General features: G+C 55.9%; 1 protein-coding gene across 1 annotated transcript in view; it reads left to right on the forward strand.

Annotated features, from left to right (window-relative positions):
• The first annotated feature begins 510 nt into the window (after window positions 1-510).
• The window catches only part of LOC115334407 (protocadherin alpha-2-like), a 105,903-nt gene continuing 88,772 nt past the window's right edge, over window positions 511-17,641 (forward strand). Inside the window, 2 exon segments of the mRNA XM_029998535.2 lie at window positions 511-2,391; window positions 2,393-3,365. Coding sequence (XP_029854395.2) covers window positions 896-2,391; window positions 2,393-3,365 — 2,469 coding nt within the window. The 5' untranslated portion in view covers window positions 511-895.

The following is a 17,641-nucleotide window of genomic DNA, read 5'->3' on the forward strand; positions in this document are numbered from 1 at the left end:
GAAGAAGATTCAGGAGAAGAAAGGGTAACGAAAAAAGGGAGAAAAGTAAACAGAAAATGGCAGAGGGGAAGGAAGAAGACAAGGAAGGAATTGGTGGAAGTAAAAAGAAGAAAAGAGGACGAAAGAAAGGAAAGAAGAGACGATAGAGGAGATGACGAGCGTGACGTGACCTGTAGACGGTGAAGAGAGTTGGTCCCTAACAGCCTCCGCCTCGGTTAGAGTACCGCGCTCCGGCGCTGCTGGCCCGTAATTAGCGCTGCTGGCCCCGTCTTTGACGGTGTCCGCCGCGGCGCCGGAGGCGACTGGCGAGGTGCCAGCGGGGGTAGAGAAGAGCGAAGGATGGAAGGAGAAGGGAAAGGGGAGTAAAGACTTGGGCACGTGAGGGCAAGAACGAAAAGGAGAAGGAAGAGCAGAAAGAGGACATGGAAGGTGGAAAGAGAAGAAAGCAGAAAGAGGTTGGAAAGAGAAGACAGAGGAAGAAGAAGATGGAAGAGAAGAGAGAAGAAAGAGAAGGGAAATGTCAGGAAAGGAAGGAAGAAGGCGAGAAACGCATAAGAAGAGATAACTGGAGGCGGAAAGAAGAAAGGCCGAAGGAAAGAGGAAAGACGCAGGGAGGAAGGGAAAAAGAAAGGAAGGAGGCAAAGCAGGAGGAGCACGGAAGGGAGCGAGGCGAGAGGCGGCGGGCTGGCGATCGTGGGGAGCGTGCGAGGCGTCGGAGCAGCACACGGTGTCGCTGCAGGCTCAGAAACGGCGTGGGAGCGGTGAGGCGGCTCCGCCCCGGTGCGGCGGAGAGCCCGGCTGTGAGCGCGGGGGGGCGGCGCGGGGCGGGCGGGCGAGCCGGTGCGTCCGGGCGGCGGCGGGGAGCCGTGCGGGGCCCGTGCGGGCGGCGGCGGCGATGGGCGTGTGCTGGGGGCCCGTGGTGCGGGTGCTGGTGCTGCAGGCGGCCTGGGCGCTGGGCGGCGGGCAGGTGCGCTACTCGGTGCCGGAGGAAGCCAAGGCCGGGACGGTGGTGGGCCGGCTGGCGCAGGACCTGGGCCTGGAGGCGGGCGAGCCGGAGGCGCGTCGGCTGCGGCTGGTGGCGCAGGGCCGGCGGGCGAGCGTGGAGGTGAGCGGGGCGAGCGGGGCGCTGGTGGTGAGCTCGCGGCTGGACCGGGAGGAGCTGTGCGGGAAGAGCGCGCCGTGCGCCCTGCGCCTGGAGGTGCTGGTGGAGCGGCCGCTGCGCGTCTTCCACGTGGAGCTGGAGGTGACCGACATCAACGACAACGCCCCGCTCTTCCCCGCCGCCCGGAAAAACCTCAGTTTATCGGAGAACTCCCCCCCCGGTTCTCGGTTCCCGCTGGAGGGCGCGTCGGATGCAGACGTCGGAGCCAACGCGCAGCTCTCCTATACCCTCAGCCCCAGCGAGCACTTCGGTTTGGAAGTGAAATCCAAAGACGAAAATAAAATTCTCGTAGTCCTTGTATTAAGGAGACCGCTGGACCGCGAGATGATGGCTGAGCACCGTTTGGTGTTGACGGCGATTGACGGGGGCCGTCCGTCGCTGACGGGCACGATGGAGCTGGTGATCTCGGTGCTGGACGCCAACGACAACGCGCCCCAGTTCAACCAGTCGGTGTATAAAGTACAGCTGCCGGAGAGCGCTGCGCCGGGAACTGTGTTTTTCCAGCTAACAGCGACAGATATAGATGAAGGAATTAATCGGGAGATATATTATTCGTTTAGCGACGCTGTTTCTGGCAAAGTTCAGGACCTTTTCATAATTGACAGGAAATCCGGGGAAATTCGGACTGCTGGTGACCTGGATTTCGAGGACGTTCAGTCGTATGACCTAGAGATCGAAGCGAGAGACAAAGGTTGGCCCCCGCTGTCAGGTCACTGCAGCGTGGAGCTGGAGGTGCTGGACGTGAACGACAACGCGCCGGAGGTGTGGGTGACGTCGCTGTCGGTGCCGGTGCCGGAGGACGCGGCGGTGGGGACGGTGGTGGCGCTGCTGAGCGTGTCGGACCGGGACTCGGGGGCGAACGGTCGGGTGCGCTGCGCGGTGTGGCCGGCGGCGCCGTTCGGGCTGGTGGCGACGTTCGCGGGCTCGTACTCGCTGGTGCTGCGGGAGGCGCTGGACCGGGAGCGGGTGTCGGAGTACGAGGTGGAGGTGCGGGCGGAGGACGGCGGGGCGCCGGCGCTGCGCGCCAGCCGCGGGGTGCGGGTGCCGGTGTCGGACGTGAACGACAACGCGCCGGCGTTCGCGCAGGCCGTGTACACGGTGCTGGCGCGGGAGAACAACGCGGCGGGCGCGGAGCTGGCGCGGCTGTGGGCGCGGGACCCGGACGAGGCGGGCAACGGGCGCGTGAGCTACTCGGTGGCGGAGGGCGTGGGCGGGGGCGCGGTGGCGGGCGGGGGGGTGGCGGGCGGCGTCGAGCTACGTGTCGGTGGACGCGGAGAGCGGGCGGCTGTGGGCGCTGCAGCCGTTGGACTACGAGGAGGTGCAGGTGCTGCAGTTCGAGGTGCGGGCGGTGGACGCGGGGGAGCCGCCGCTGTGCGGCAACGCCACGGTGCAGCTGTTCGTGGTGGACGAGAACGACAACGCGCCGGCGCTGCTCCCGGCTGCCGGGGGCGGGCCGGGCGGCGGGGCCGCGGGCTCGGCGGCGTCGGGGCCGGGCTCGGGCTCGGGCTCGGGCTCGGGGGCGCTGTGGGCGTGGGCGGCGTGGGGGGCGCCGGCGGGGCAGGTGGTGGCGAAGATCCGCGCGGTGGACGCGGACTCGGGCTACAACGCGTGGCTGCGCTACGAGCTGTGGGAGCCGCGGGGGAAGGGCCCGTTCCGCGTGGGGCTGTACAGCGGCGAGGTGAGCACGGCGCGGGCGCTGGAGGAGGCGGATGGCCCGCGGCAGCGGCTGGTGATCGTGGTGCGGGACCACGGGGAGCCGGCGCGCTCGGCCACGGCCACGCTGAGCGTGTCGCTGGTGGAGGGCGCCGAGGCGGCGCTGGCGGCCGCGGGCTCGTCGTCGTCGGGGGCGGGGCTGCGGCCGGCGGCGGGCGCGGAGGGCGGCGCGGCGGCGGCGGCGGCGACGAACGTGTGGCTGGTGGTGGCCATCTGCGCGGTGTCGAGCCTGTTCCTGCTGGCGGTGGTGCTGTACGGGGCGTCGCGGTGGGCGCCGCGGGCGGCCGTGCTGTCGGGGCCCGGTCCGGCGACGCTGGTGTGCGCCAGCGAAGTGGGGAGCTGGTCGTACTCGCAGCGCCAGAGCCGGAGCCTGTGCGTGGCGGAGGGCGCGGGCAAGAGCGACCTGATGGTTTTCAGCCCCAACTTCCCGCCGCCGCCCGGCCCCGCGGCGAAGGAGACGCAGCCGGAGGCGCCCGCTCTCGTGGACACGGTCAGTGCCCCCCCCCTTTGTCGCCTCTCGCCCCTTCCCCCTTCTTGTGGCTCTGGTCGCCCGGCCCCTGGGTAGGCGCTGGTGGGAGCCGGGCTCAGCCGCCGGGGCCCGCGGGCGGTGGGGGCTTGGCAAGTGCTTTCTCTCTGACTGCTGACTGCAGCGTCCCTCGTGTCTTCATTTTCTGGAAACTGTTAATACCACTGCAGTTTTCTCATGTCACTTTCTGTTCTTCCTGGGGACCGGAATTTCTTGGAGGCTTTCTGCAGCCGTTTTCCGTAACATCACGACCTCAATGCTAATATCTTCACGTGATCGTTTACTTCTTTATTTCAGTCTGAGGTGTGATAGTGTAGGCTGCTCTTTTCTGTAGCACCTCGTATGTTTTTGTAGAGAAGGCTGATGTGTATTGGGAGAACAGCATAAGCTGGGATTGAAATGACATGTGGAAATATCGAGTCCAAACCGGTCCTGAAAGGTGTGCGTGTCGAAGCTGGATGAGTTTTCTCGCAGTGTTGTCTAATCTAGTTTTTTACATCTGTGCTCCCTATCATTCTTCATGGTACTACTGCTTTGAAGACCTCTGTTGTATTCCCTTTCAGTCTTTCATTTTTTAACACGAGGAAATGTTTCTCAAATAGAAGCTGCTCTAAGCCTGGTTATCCTGCTGGCTGCCTCTGAAACCCTTCATAGTCTCCTCTCTTCTTCTTGCCCTTGTAGGAAGGCGAGGACCTCCACAAAATATTCAAAGTGTTGGTGAACCATGTACTTCCACAAAGTTGGACGAAACGGAGTTTTTTTCCCATGGTCTCATAAGACTTACCCTTTTGGTTGGCACTGAGAATGGAGCTGATATATGTATGTGTCTGTCTTCCCTATGTGAAAGATGTCATTTCAGAGCCTTAAATGTTTGGTTCAGAGTCAGTCACAGTCTCTGCTGAAGCCACGTTTTTTCCCCCATGTCCTCAGCTTTGTGGTGTCCTGCACGGAAAATCTTTTTGCCATTTTCCCACCTAGGTCTTCAGGGTCATCAAATCTTTCTGCATTTCTCGGCAGACATGTATTTTAACTCTGCTCCATTGTGTAATATCTCCTGTAACTTTTGTTACATCACTCTCTATGACTTTTTGAGATCCCCTGATGAGCACAGTTCCTAGCAAAGATCTCTCCCCGACTGCAGTGTTGAACTTACTCTCTTGCTCAAGTGACCAGGTTTGGTTTTCCTGCCATCTGTGTAGTTAATCACAGCTCCAATCACCTCTTGCAGCCTTATTCCATTTTGTGTGAAGTGTCTTCATTTGAGTACATTTTCCTGTCTTGCAGGTAGGCCAGTTGTAATGAGCTTTTTGCTTCTGGCTACTGTGAAGTGCTGGTTTCCAGTCTTTTCTTAATCAGAAGTCTGTCCTCCTTTTTGATTCTCCTCTGAAACAGAGATCATGCAAGGATACCACAGTTGGTACTCCAGGTTCTTATCTGTTCACCTTGCATGGGATATATTAGTTGTGAAGTAATACAGAATTACTATGGACATGGAGAAGATAGTAGAAACATTTCACGTTGCCCCTTTCCGAGCATGATGTAAATGTACTTTCTAATACAAAGTACTTAATGGCAGAAGAGCAGGAACCAAGGTAAGTGTGAAAAACGTGCAGCTGTAATGCTATATTAGGCAAGATGTATTGCCAGAGAACTTGGTTTTGGTGGGTGAATATATTTGTAGAAGCACCTCAGCTATGGTTCCTGACTCTCTAGTTCAATGTACCCTGCAGTGGTAGGCTTTGTATGTCCTTTCTTTTATTTTTTTTTCTTCTTGAGAATACTTTTAAAAATAAACTGTTACTTTGTGTCTCATTGTGTGTGTGCCTCATGATGATCATGTGAATATGAACTGGGATGACACCTGAAGCTCCTGATTCCCCCATAGGCAGCGTGGCTTAGCTTGCCTTTCTCAGGAGATGTGTCAATAATTGTGAGCAAGAGCCATACTGCTGCCAGTGTTGACTGCCTGATTTCAGAATTTGCGCCACTTGCCATCACTGTGGTTCACTGTCTTGTAGTCTTTTAAGATGAGGTTTTCCTCAAGAGAATGCCATGAGACTTCAGGTTTAATTTCTGTTTCCATCTTCATAGAAGGGGATACAGAAATGCTGGCAATAGAGCAGGGATTTGAGAGGCTGGACAAAATCTGTTTGCTTTTCCAGCCCTGCTTCCCCAAAATCGTGAACAGTGATCCTTGAACTCGGCCCTGACAATGGAGACCTGGGAGTAAATCAAGACAACTGTTACAATAGCAACAGGTGTAATTAAAGATGACCTATCAACAGACCTACCTGGATTTTTTTAGCATTTTGTATCTTCATTTTGTTTTGACCTGTTGTTGCATCGTTGATGCTTCTGTGGTATAACCAGCAGCTCACTACTGTGTGAAATCTTCTGTTTCATGTTGCTGCCTGGCCTGCATGGCGGGGTAGCAGCAAGTGTCAGTAGTTGTGTAGAGAAGGGGCCCTGATGTGTTTATGTTGGTGGATGAGGTGGGAGTGTGGGAACATGTTGCAAGATGAACTGTACCCTGCCACAGCAGTGGTGCAACCCTTTTGTGTTGTCTTCAGTTATGTCATGGCTGGATGACTGTACTGAATCCTGCAGCAGCTCATCTCTGTCAGTAATGGCCGCATTGTTTTGCTGTACTGTGAGTGCCTACCTGCCAAAAAAGGTAAGAAAGAACTTGTCATTCATTGTGCAGCTACAAGTGGGGAATAAAACTTGCAGGAAATACTTTACTGAGACACATAACAACTACTAGAGAGCTCAGGTTCCCTGAGCTATTTCGCCCTTTCGAGAGGGTCTGTGCTATGTGGGTTATGTTTAGACTGACATAAAGAGTTAGGGAGTCACTGATGGAGTTGAGAGTCTTTTGGAATTTGTGTGCATTGCAGATTTCTTAGGTTTGACCTATATTTCAAAAGGCAAAACAATTCTGTTATGGACAGACACAGATATTCTTTGAAATATGATGTCCTTGCTCTATTATTTACTGTATGAAAACCAAGGAGAGTGCATGGGATTGCTCTGCTACATCACTGTCACAAAGCCATAAAAAAGTAAGCAGGTTCTGCCTGGTTTTAGCATTGCTGAACTAAGCACAAATAAATTTGATGTGAATCTATGTCTTCTGGAGACCTGAGTTCTTTCCATAGATAGAACATCAAGGATACAGTCGTCTTCTGTAGAGGAAACAGCTGAACTCTCTTTGCAAATAAAGAAATAAATGAGGAAACCAAGTTATGCCTCCTCAGCAATGTGTAGGGAAGACAAAGTCAAGAGATCAGAAGTGACGTAGGCTCTTTTCAGTGATGACCGTCACAGGTATGATTCCTGGAGAGAAGAGAAAAGGAGAAGAGAAGAGAGAAGAGCCACACCACCTAGTATCGTTTTTGGCGAGGGGAAATGTTCCGAAGGGAAATCGCGGAGCGTGTCGCCCGAGCGGGCGGAGGCACGGCCCGTCCTTCCCGAGCGCAGCGCCGCTGCAGGCGGAGGGAGGCGGCTGCTCGCAGAAGGAGCCGCGCTCGGACACCAGGTGCCGCTGTTGGCCGCGAAGGCGCCCTGAGCCGCTCTCACGGCTGCCGTCAGCGGGCGAGGCGGCGGCGGGATGCAGTGGGCTGGCCGGGCGGGGCGGCGGACTGCGGAGCGACGGCCCGCGAGTGCCGGGGAGCCCATAAGGCGGTGTGTCCGGGCGGCGGCGGCGATGGGCGTGTGCTGGGGGCCCGTGGTGCGGGTGCTGGTGCTGCAGGCGGCCTGGGCGCTGGGCGGCGGGCAGGTGCGCTACTCGGTGCCGGAGGAAGCCAAGGCCGGGACGGTGGTGGGCCGGCTGGCGCAGGACCTGGGCCTGGAGGCGGGCGAGCCGGAGGCGCGTCGGCTGCGGCTGGTGGCGCAGGGCCGGCGGGCGAGCGTGGAGGTGAGCGGGGCGAGCGGGGCGCTGGTGGTGAGCTCGCGGCTGGACCGGGAGGAGCTGTGCGGGAAGAGCGCGCCGTGCGCCCTGCGCCTGGAGGTGCTGGTGGAGCGGCCGCTGCGCGTCTTCCACGTGGAGCTGGAGGTGACCGACATCAACGACAACGCCCCGCTCTTCCCTGTGAACGAAGAAGCCTTTACAGTCGCGGAAATGTCGCTGCCGGGGTCTCGGTTCCCGCTGGAGGGCGCGTCGGATGCAGATGTCGGAGCCAACGCGCAGCTCTCCTACACCCTCAGCCCCAGCGAGCACTTCAGACTTGATCATCAAGGGAATAATGACCAGAGCACGTCTTTGGCTCTTGTTTTAACAAAATCTCTGGACCGCGAGACGATGGCTGAGCACCGTTTGGTGTTGACGGCGAGTGACGGGGGCCGTCCATCGCTGACGGGCACGATGGAGCTGGTGATCTCGGTGCTGGACGCCAACGACAACGCGCCCCAGTTCAACCAGTCGGTGTATAAAGTGAAAGCCTTAGAGGGTTCAGAGCTCGGCACTCTGTTAATCTCGCTCAGTGCCAGGGATTTAGACGAAGGGATCAACAGTGATGTTATATATTTATTTAGTAAGCGTGTCGCTGCTAAAGTAAAAGAAATATTCACTATCGACGAAAACAAAGGGGAAATCAGACTTCAAGGGAAATTAGACTACGAAGAAATGGATAGTTACGAGATTACAATAGAAGCAAGAGACAAAGGCTCGCCCCCGCTGTCGGGTCACTGCAAGGTGTTGGTGGAGGTGCTGGACGTGAACGACAACGCGCCGGAGGTGTGGGTGACGTCGCTGTCGGTGCCGGTGCCGGAGGACGCGGCGGTGGGGACGGTGGTGGCGCTGCTGAGCGTGTCGGACCGGGACTCGGGGGCGAACGGTCGGGTGCGCTGCGCGGTGTGGCCGGCGGCGCCGTTCGGGCTGGTGGCGACGTTCGCGGGCTCGTACTCGCTGGTGCTGCGGGAGGCGCTGGACCGGGAGCGGGTGTCGGAGTACGAGGTGGAGGTGCGGGCGGAGGACGGCGGGGCGCCGGCGCTGCGCGCCAGCCGCGGGGTGCGGGTGCCGGTGTCGGACGTGAACGACAACGCGCCGGCGTTCGCGCAGGCCGTGTACACGGTGCTGGCGCGGGAGAACAACGCGGCGGGCGCGGAGCTGGCGCGGCTGTGGGCGCGGGACCCGGACGAGGCGGGCAACGGGCGCGTGAGCTACTCGGTGGCGGAGGGCGTGGGCGGGGGCGCGGTGGCGGGCGGGGGGTGGCGGGCGGCGTCGAGCTACGTGTCGGTGGACGCGGAGAGCGGGCGGCTGTGGGCGCTGCAGCCGTTGGACTACGAGGAGGTGCAGGTGCTGCAGTTCGAGGTGCGGGCGGTGGACGCGGGGGAGCCGCCGCTGTGCGGCAACGCCACGGTGCAGCTGTGCGTGGTGGACGAGAACGACAACGCGCCGGCGCTGCTCCCGGCTGCCGGGGGCGGGCCGGGCGGCGGGGCCGCGGGCTCGGCGGCGTCGGGGCCGGGCTCGGGCTCGGGCTCGGGCTCGGGGGCGCTGTGGGCGTGGGCGGCGTGGGGGGCGCCGGCGGGGCAGGTGGTGGCGAAGATCCGCGCGGTGGACGCGGACTCGGGCTACAACGCGTGGCTGCGCTACGAGCTGTGGGAGCCGCGGGGGAAGGGCCCGTTCCGCGTGGGGCTGTACAGCGGCGAGGTGAGCACGGCGCGGGCGCTGGAGGAGGCGGACGGCCCGCGGCAGCGGCTGGTGATCGTGGTGCGGGACCACGGGGAGCCGGCGCGCTCGGCCACGGCCACGCTGAGCGTGTCGCTGGTGGAGGGCGCCGAGGCGGCGCTGGCGGCCGCGGGCTCGTCGTCGTCGGGGGCGGGGCTGCGGCCGGCGGCGGGCGCGGAGGGCGGCGCGGCGGCGGCGGCGGCGGCGGCGACGAACGTGTGGCTGGTGGTGGCCATCTGCGCGGTGTCGAGCCTGTTCCTGCTGGCGGTGGTGCTGTACGGGGCGTCGCGGTGGGCGCCGCGGGCGGCCGTGCTGTCGGGGCCCGGTCCGGCGACGCTGGTGTGCGCCAGCGAAGTGGGGAGCTGGTCGTACTCGCAGCGCCAGAGCCGGAGCCTGTGCGTGGCGGAGGGCGCGGGCAAGAGCGACCTGATGGTTTTCAGCCCCAACTTCCCGCCGCCGCCCGGCCCCGCGACAGAAAACGGTTCTGCTGGGAAGGGTCTCTCCCCACTTGCTTCAGGCGTGGTAAGTTTATTCGGAACTGTATTTTTTTTCTTTTTGGGTAGTTCTATTTACCCGTCACTTTTCATGGACCATCTAATATAATAAAATACCTTTTCTATGGTAATAATGTTGCCATGCGAGTCCTAGTGTTGTATTTCTGTTGGGTGCAGCCATAATGATCCTTTTTAGACACGTGTGTTCGCCTTTTGAAATGTCATTGTTTGACTACCTGAACGCCTCGCAATATTTCCATGTCTCCTCCCTCCCCTTTTTTTTCTTGCCTAGGACCTTATGGTTAAACGAATTCTTAGCGTTGTAAAATTCCCCCCCTCCCCCATCTACTACTTAGCGTCAAATGGCGGTGGTAGGTGTTAGCAGATGTTTTATTTCCCCTTTTTTAGTGCCTTTCAACGTGTGAAAACACCGGGGAGGTGCCCCGAAGTTTGGTAGCTCCCTTAGGATGACTGTAATTAGGGTACCAGTTGTCTTTGAAACCAGGTGTGGTTATGCTTGGTTTGATGAATATTGTGTTCATGTGCGCAAGGCTCGCTCGGGTTTTTATTGATTCTGAAGCTCTCGGGTTGGTGGTTCTTAAGAAGGTGAAATCCATGGAGTGACAGTTATGGGGTGCAGGGAGAGAAAGAAACGTTGGTGGAGGTCGTGAGTACTGTTCTGTCTCTAGAAGTCCGGTGAAAACGTGGGGAAAGTGGAGTGAGATACAGGATGCTTCATGAAGAAGTGGAGAACTGTTTGAGGGAGGGCGTGCTCCCCGGCCTCCCTGCACCTCTCTCCACAACCTGATCCCACTCTCTCTGTAGCGTTGTGGCGTCCGTTCTACCTCATTCAACCTAGAAACGTGCTGTGGAAAGTATTGTCGAAAGTTGGTCAGAGTCGAGAGAGGGAGGAAGAGTGGTTAAGGCAAAAGTCGAAGGGAGAGCTTTTATATGCCGTATTGAATAGTCTAGAGATGGTGGGTTAAAAACTTTTGGTTCTCCTAGCAGTAGAGCAGAAGAAACATGGAAACACACATTCAGTTAGAAAGAAGGTTTCGATACTGGTTTCCGCATCGATTTCCCTGTGTGGAGAGTGATTGCTTAATACCCGGGTTCTTTTAACACGGTCATCGAAGCAGCTCAGCTGATCCTGGCCATGCACTGATGGCACTGAATCGACTATGTTCTCATCGACACCAGCTCCAAAGTACTCTTTAAGATGAGATGTTATGGTCATGTTTAGTGTTCCTTGTTTGCTGTTAGAAACGGGATATAACTTCTACAGGGAAAAGTAAAGATCTCTTACATCTGATTTAGTTTGTGTTATATCAGCATAAAAACGAAGTCTGTAGGGCTGCCGGGGTAGTAAGAACAAGCAGTACTTTTATATCATTCTTTTTCATGTTATGCGTTCAATTCGCCAAAGACACCCGTTTGGATAACTACCATAGTTTTATGGCAAAGGGATATCTGTAACGTAGTATATTTCTTCTGAGAACGTACAATTCGTTGGGGTTTGCACTAATAGAAGTGTTTTAGACGAAGGACGCGGACTAAAAAAATTAAAATCGGAGGGTATCGGTTCCAAATTGACAAGAATGGTGCTTAAAGGTGTACCGAAAACCAGTAAAGTTGAAAACTGCATGTCCGTTTTGAAAAAATCGTAGGAGTGGGTTATCTCCCCCTGATCCATAGAAAAATGTGAGCATGTCCCACGAATTTCTCTTGCCTTCCTGCATCTATCTTAGATCACTTAGTAACGGCTTTACGTTTGAGTTCTTTGTGTATTTGCTGGGGTTTGTGTTTCTAGTCTCCTTTGATCATGTCCTATAGCTGATGTGCTTAAGGGGAGTGGCTTATCACCTCTTAAGTATGCGTGAACTACCTTCACCTGTGAGTAGCAAGGCTTATCCCAGAGCTGTAGAGCTGTCGTTTTCTTTCCTTAATTCCCATGGATATGATGGAAGGCAGGAACAGCAAACCGCGATCTCCTAAATGAGAAGCTTCTGGTTAAATTTATAAGAAGGTTTCACTAATTCTGTAGAAGAGGATGGAAAACCACAGCACTTGCGCACAGGTGTGGGAAGCAAATCGTTTCCTTGGGCTATGATTAAGGGCGATGTGGAGTCTCTTTAATGCCGATTGTTTGGGGCAGGGGAGGCTTTGGCTTCAGTACGGTTTCTCTTGGTTTCTCTGCAGTAACGAATTGAAGATCTGAACGGGATTTATTATAGACGTACACTGTCAGGAAGTGTCTCAGCATTTCTTTTAGAAACAAAGCGATCTTAACTTTAGAAACAGAGCTCGTGGATGCTTTTACTTCGTTGCATAGTCTGGCCAGGAGTCGTTAACAGAACGCGCTAGAACATCCTGTCAGTGTCTTGAATAAAAGGGAACAACTTCATGCAGAGTTGTCAGTCGCTGCAAACCGAGACTCTCATTCCCGCTGCATATTGTTTTGCGGAATGAATGCTGATTAACAGCCATGTTATCAGGCAGAATGCAATCGTGGCTGCTGAGGCAGGGCTCGCAGCCGGGTGCGCTGCAGAGCGCTGCCGCGGGCGGCTCTGGGAGCGGGAGGGGCGGTGCAGCAGCGGCTGCAGCTCCGGCACCGCCGTGGTGGCCGGAGGCTGTTTTGCAGCCTGAGAACTAGGAATTTTACAGGCAGGGAAATACCTGGCACGGCTGCCGGAGGAGTTGCGAGAGACGCCGGGTGTTGGGCTCGGAGCTGCTCTGCCGCACGAGCGGGACTGGTCCCCCGTACCCTCTGTCGCTGGTGTCCCCCCCTCCCCGGGCAGCTTCCGCCAAGCCCGGTGGTCTCTGACTGGGGGTAAATAGACCGATCTATGTCCTCGCGTTCAAGCGGCGAGTTCTCGCCTGCGATATACCGAAGAGCACGTCGTGAGTCTGTATTTCTGTGGCTAATGAGGATTTTCGTGGGCTTCGCTGAAATCTCGAAATCCTCTGCCTACGAGATTGTTCTCCCAGGCTCCTTTTAGTCATCTCCGCTCCTGCTGTCCCCACGTAGCGGCTGCGAGCTCCCGTGGCTTGTCGAAAGGGCATCCTGACATCGCTGCCTCGTCTTGCCTTGCCTCTGCGGTGGTGGGGGGGGGTCGGAGCTGCGGGAACAACAGCGGATTAGCCCGGCGCTGCGGCCAACAGCAGAGCTGCTCTGCCCGCTCCTTTCGCCGGGGTAGGCGCAGGGCTGAGTGAGCCCGCGGGGGGGGGGGGGGGGGGCCCACGGGGGACAGCTCACGCGGGGGACAGCGTGGCAGGTAGGCCACGCCGGGTCCCGAGCGGGAGGAGCCTGGTGTTTCGGGTCGCTGGGGGTATCGCCGTCCTTGCACTCATCTCTGCCCGGGGAGCCCGCACACGAAAGGCGATAGCAGGGTCCCTGCACCTCCGGCGGCGGCTCCACGCTGGCAACTTGGGCTCGGTCCGAGGAGGAGCTCCGGTCTTAGTCCGCGGGCAGATCCTATTTACTGTGGGGCTGCCGTCAGTGTACGAGCTTTTCACGTGCTTCTTTCCGGGTGGAGATGAGGGCTGGTGCTGCCGGTGTGTCCGGGGACAGCGGCCACCGCGGAGAGCTCATCGGTTCCCCTCGGAGGAGAAACCGCAGTGCTGTGGCTCCGTCTCCTCCCCCGAACGGATTCAGTCCCTTCTGCTGCCTCCCGCTGAAGCGCCGTGTCCTAATTTAACACGACTGGGCGCCCCTCGGTTCTGGTGGGCGCCCCTGGGATTCTCCCAAGCCTCGGTACCGAGCGGGACGCATCCTGCAAACCTCTGCCGAAGGCACCGCTCCGCATCTGCACCGCCTCTGATGCATTGCCCACGGAAATGGCGCCTTAAAATCATCCCTGACGTAGATGATGATGTTGAAATACGAGTGGCTCTTCGTGTGGTGCAGCCGTGTGCTCCACAGCCCCGAGGTAACCCGGTTTTGCTACTCACCTTTATTTTTTTCACCTTTGCTCACTTAACGGTTTCTTCTGGCTGCTACCATTGCTCCGAGTGTAACATGCACGGCTGGACTAATGACGTCTCGTTGCTGAAAAAGGGGACGGTTGGCTGAAAATATAAGACGGGGCGGGAGAAAGAGTACGTAAGGGATGCTCTGGGCTCTGAGGCGGTGTAAATGCAGTGCTGCAACAGCCCGTCGGGCAGAGAGGAAGAGCTCTGTGAGCACGTCGGGGAGCAGGAGATGATGAGAGGGGTTGTGTAGCAGTGGGTGACACCACGGAGGTCCTGGACCATGCCCTCAGGATCGCAAAAAGTTGAATTTCTCGGCAACTTGGGTCAAACCGGTTTTAAGAACAGGTCAAGCTGAGGGAAGGGAATAGGGAACAGTTTGGAGATCGCAAATTGAAGGCGAACGTGAGATCAAAGACGAGGGGGTTTAAACAGTGGTTACATTATCCACTGTGATACCAAGTGAAGTGTCTATATTAAAGGTGTTTAATACGACTGATGTGCAGATAACGTAATTAGGGTAAGTGACTTGAGATGGAGAGGAGACCTTTGAGACTGGAGACCTTGAAAAAAGGGGTTGGGTGGAAGGGTGGCGAAACAAGAGTGAGAGTGGAGAAACTGAGTGTAAAGGCACCCTTGAGACGCCCAGGGCAGCTGCATATGGGAGGCAGAGCACGAACAGGCAGGGAGGAAGGGGCCTGGGACTCTGCCGAGCAGAGCGGTGGCTTCACACACAGGGCAAGGCTGGATTCTGCCCCCATGGCACAATGGTGTTATTCCCTTCATGGCAGGAGTGGTTGTAGCGTAAGCAGCCCTGGATATTTAATAGTACTAAGCACTGGATTTTGGCTGAGGCCCAGAGCTGTCTACCTGAGTGGTGTGTGGATCAGGTGCTCTTCCAGGCTGGACTAGGAACGCAGTGTGGTAGGAGCTGGGTGTTGAGATGGTGCCAGCAACATGGGTGTTCCAGTGAGCAAAGCTGCCTGACTGTCCACAGCAGAGTGTGGAAAAGGAGAGTAGGCCAAGGGTTGCCAAAATACTAAAGTAGGGTTGTAAGGTTTAAAAATGTTGCTAAAAAGAAAGAGGATTGAAGGCAAGTTCCCTTAGAGCCCTGTAAACAAGCATTAGGCAATGCTACAACATTAAAGAGATGTAGCAGAAAGCTGAGGAAGTTATTTTGGATGGTAAAAGAGTAGTAAATGAGTGAATGTGGTGGGTTGACCCTGGCTGGACACGAGGTGCCCACCAAAGCCCTTCTATCACCCCCCTCCCCTCAGCTGGACAGGGGAGAGAAAATAAAACAAAGGGCTTGTGGGTCGAGATAAGGACAGGGAGAGATCACTCAACCAATTACTGTCACGGGCAAAACAGACTCAACTTGGGGAAAACTAACTTAATTTATTGCCAATCAAAGAGAGTAGGGTAATGAGAAATAAAACCAAATCTCAGAACACTTTTCCTCCACCCCTCCCTTCCTCCCAGGCACAACTTCACTCCTGGATTCTCTACTTACCCCTCCAGCGGCACAGGGGGACAGAGAATGGGGGTTACACTCAGTTCATCACATGTTGTCTCTGCCGCTTCATCCTCTTCAGGGGCAGGACTCATCACATACTTCCCCTGCTGCAATGTGGGGTCCCTCCCATGTGAGACAGTCCTCTATGAACTTCTCCAACGTAGTTCCTTCCCACGGGCTGCAGTTCTTCATGAACTGCTCCAGCATGAGTCCCTTCCATGGTGTGCAGTCCTTCAGGAGCACATTGCTCCAGAGTGGGTCCCCCACAGGGTCACAAGTCATGCCAGAAAACCTGCTCCGTGGGCTCCTCTCTCCACGGGGCCACAGGTCCTACCAGGAGCCTGCTCCAGCGTGGGCTTCCCATGGGCTCACAGCCTCCTTTGGGCACCCACCTGCTCTGGCGTGGGGTCCTCCACGGGCTGCAGGGGGACAACCTGCCTCACCATGGTCTTCACCACAGGCTGCAGGGGAATCTCTGCTCCGGTGCCTGGAGCACCTCCTCCCCCTCCTTCCTCACTGACCTTGGTGTCTGCAGGGTTGTTTCTCTTGCATGTTCTCACTCTGCTCTTTGGCTGCCATTTCTGTGTGCCCTGCAACTTTTTTTCCTTCTTAAATATGTTATCACAGAGGCGCTACCACTATCACTGATGGACTCGGCCTTGGCCGGTGGTGGGTCCATCTTACAGCCAGCTGGTATTGGCTCTGTCAGACATAGGGGAGGCTTCCAGCAGCTTCTCACAGAAGCCACCCCTGTAAGCCCCTCTGCTACCAAAACCTTGCCACACAAATCCAATACAGTGAATTAAAGACAAAATTGGTGTAGGCTGCCAGATACTTCTCAAAAGGTGAGTACATCTTGGAAAGAGGCAAATGTATAATTACTTTGATTTTGGCTGTTGTTAGTTAATCAGTTTCTGTTAGCACTGCTGGTACTTCAGGCACTGGAATGCATAACCACAGCTTTTTATTCCAATATTAAGATTTAAAGAAAATCTACCTTTGAGTGGGTTCGTCTGTTCAACAGGAGGATCTTGGGCCCTAAATTCTTGGGTTTCTTCATTGCAAACCCAGTCACAGACAGGTGAATAGTCTGTGTGTTTTACCTGTGTGTGCACCTGGGACACCAACACCTGCCTGCCCAAGCCTTCCCAGACAGATGGATTTATCTTTGCCGCAGGCCAATGTTAAGGGAAATTTATCAGTCTTTCCTGTGACTTTAATAGGTGTTACTGCATTGCTTCTGGGTGTTTATAATGACTGTGCATCACTACAGAGAAGTAAAACTAGCAACTTTTTCCTATATTGTAGATGACATCATATCTTGGCACAAGGGGAGTCTAGGGCTAATTTGGGGCAGAGGGAGTCTGGATGACAATTTTATGATGACTAAGTGGGAATTGGGGATTTCTGCAGTTAGCAATCAAGGAAAAAACAAAACAAACAAACCCCAAGGTAAACAGCGTACCATAAACACTTACATTGTATACTGTGTGCAATGGTGCATTGAACAAATTTATGTAGTGTGTGAATTAAGGTGGATGCACACCAGCTGCGCAGCTCCTGCACTCCCCCCCCCCCCCCCCCCCCCCGCTCTAATGGGTGCTGTAGTGTCAACGCAGTAGAAGTAAAATGCAACATTCAGGTGCTACCAGGGGCACCTGGAGTTAAAAAAAATCATAAGAACGGCAGATACTTGTGCTGGGGCTGACCAAGGCTTGCTCTGGTGCCGGCAGGATAGGAGCCTCGCTGGAAGGTTTTGCTGAGTTGTGAGGATGCAAACAGATGTATCGATTTTTTTATTTAATGTACAACTTTTGGCTGTGCTCCCAATTTTCTCCTATTTTGAAAGGACCTGATACTATGTAAAATTGAAATGTTCTTTTTCACTTGCCCGGAAATTCTCAGCTGCATAAGGAAACACAACGAATGCAAGAAGAGTTAAGATCTGTCCTTGTGGCACATGTGTAGCCTCTTGCTTTTGATCGATCAGGATCTCATGACAATAAGCTCTAACAGAAGGAAGCTGGAAACGGAGGAGACCAGAGGGGTCGCAGGGCTTGAGGCCCATCTGTGTAAATTGCTGCTGAAGGTCATTCCAGGAAGGTTTTCCAGGAAGGTGTTTTGAAATGCTTTCTGCCCTCTCCCACCTGCTTACGGGGTAGTTGCTAACTGTGCCCTCGGTGCAGAAAGTTGGGGGAGCAGAGTGCTTTGATTCCCCCCCCCCCCGCCCCCCTTCACTCGTGATCTGCTATCTCTGTGTGGTATCAGCTTGTCTCTCCCCACAGTTCCTGGGCATGTCCTAAATGCAACACCTCTGTAGCCTCCCACTTTCCCCCGCCCACCCGAGCCATCTCCATCCTGCTTTGACGGACTGGATGGGAGCTCGTCTGTGGCTGCGGGTGATCCGACTGGGGACTGTCAGAGAGATCCTTCTCTCCAATAAGCCTTGTTAATTTACCTTGTCCAGAAGGCGAAGCAGGAAAGAGGCGCTTTTTTTTTTCCCCCCTTCCCCACCCCTTCCTTTTTTAAAAAAAATTTTTTTTAAGTTTAACAGGGGTAGAGTCGACTGCCTCCTTTAATTGTGCTCTTAAAA

Source organism: Aquila chrysaetos, chromosome 22 (genome assembly GCF_900496995.4).
Source record: "Aquila chrysaetos chrysaetos chromosome 22, bAquChr1.4, whole genome shotgun sequence".
Lineage (NCBI taxonomy): Eukaryota > Metazoa > Chordata > Aves > Accipitriformes > Accipitridae > Aquila > Aquila chrysaetos.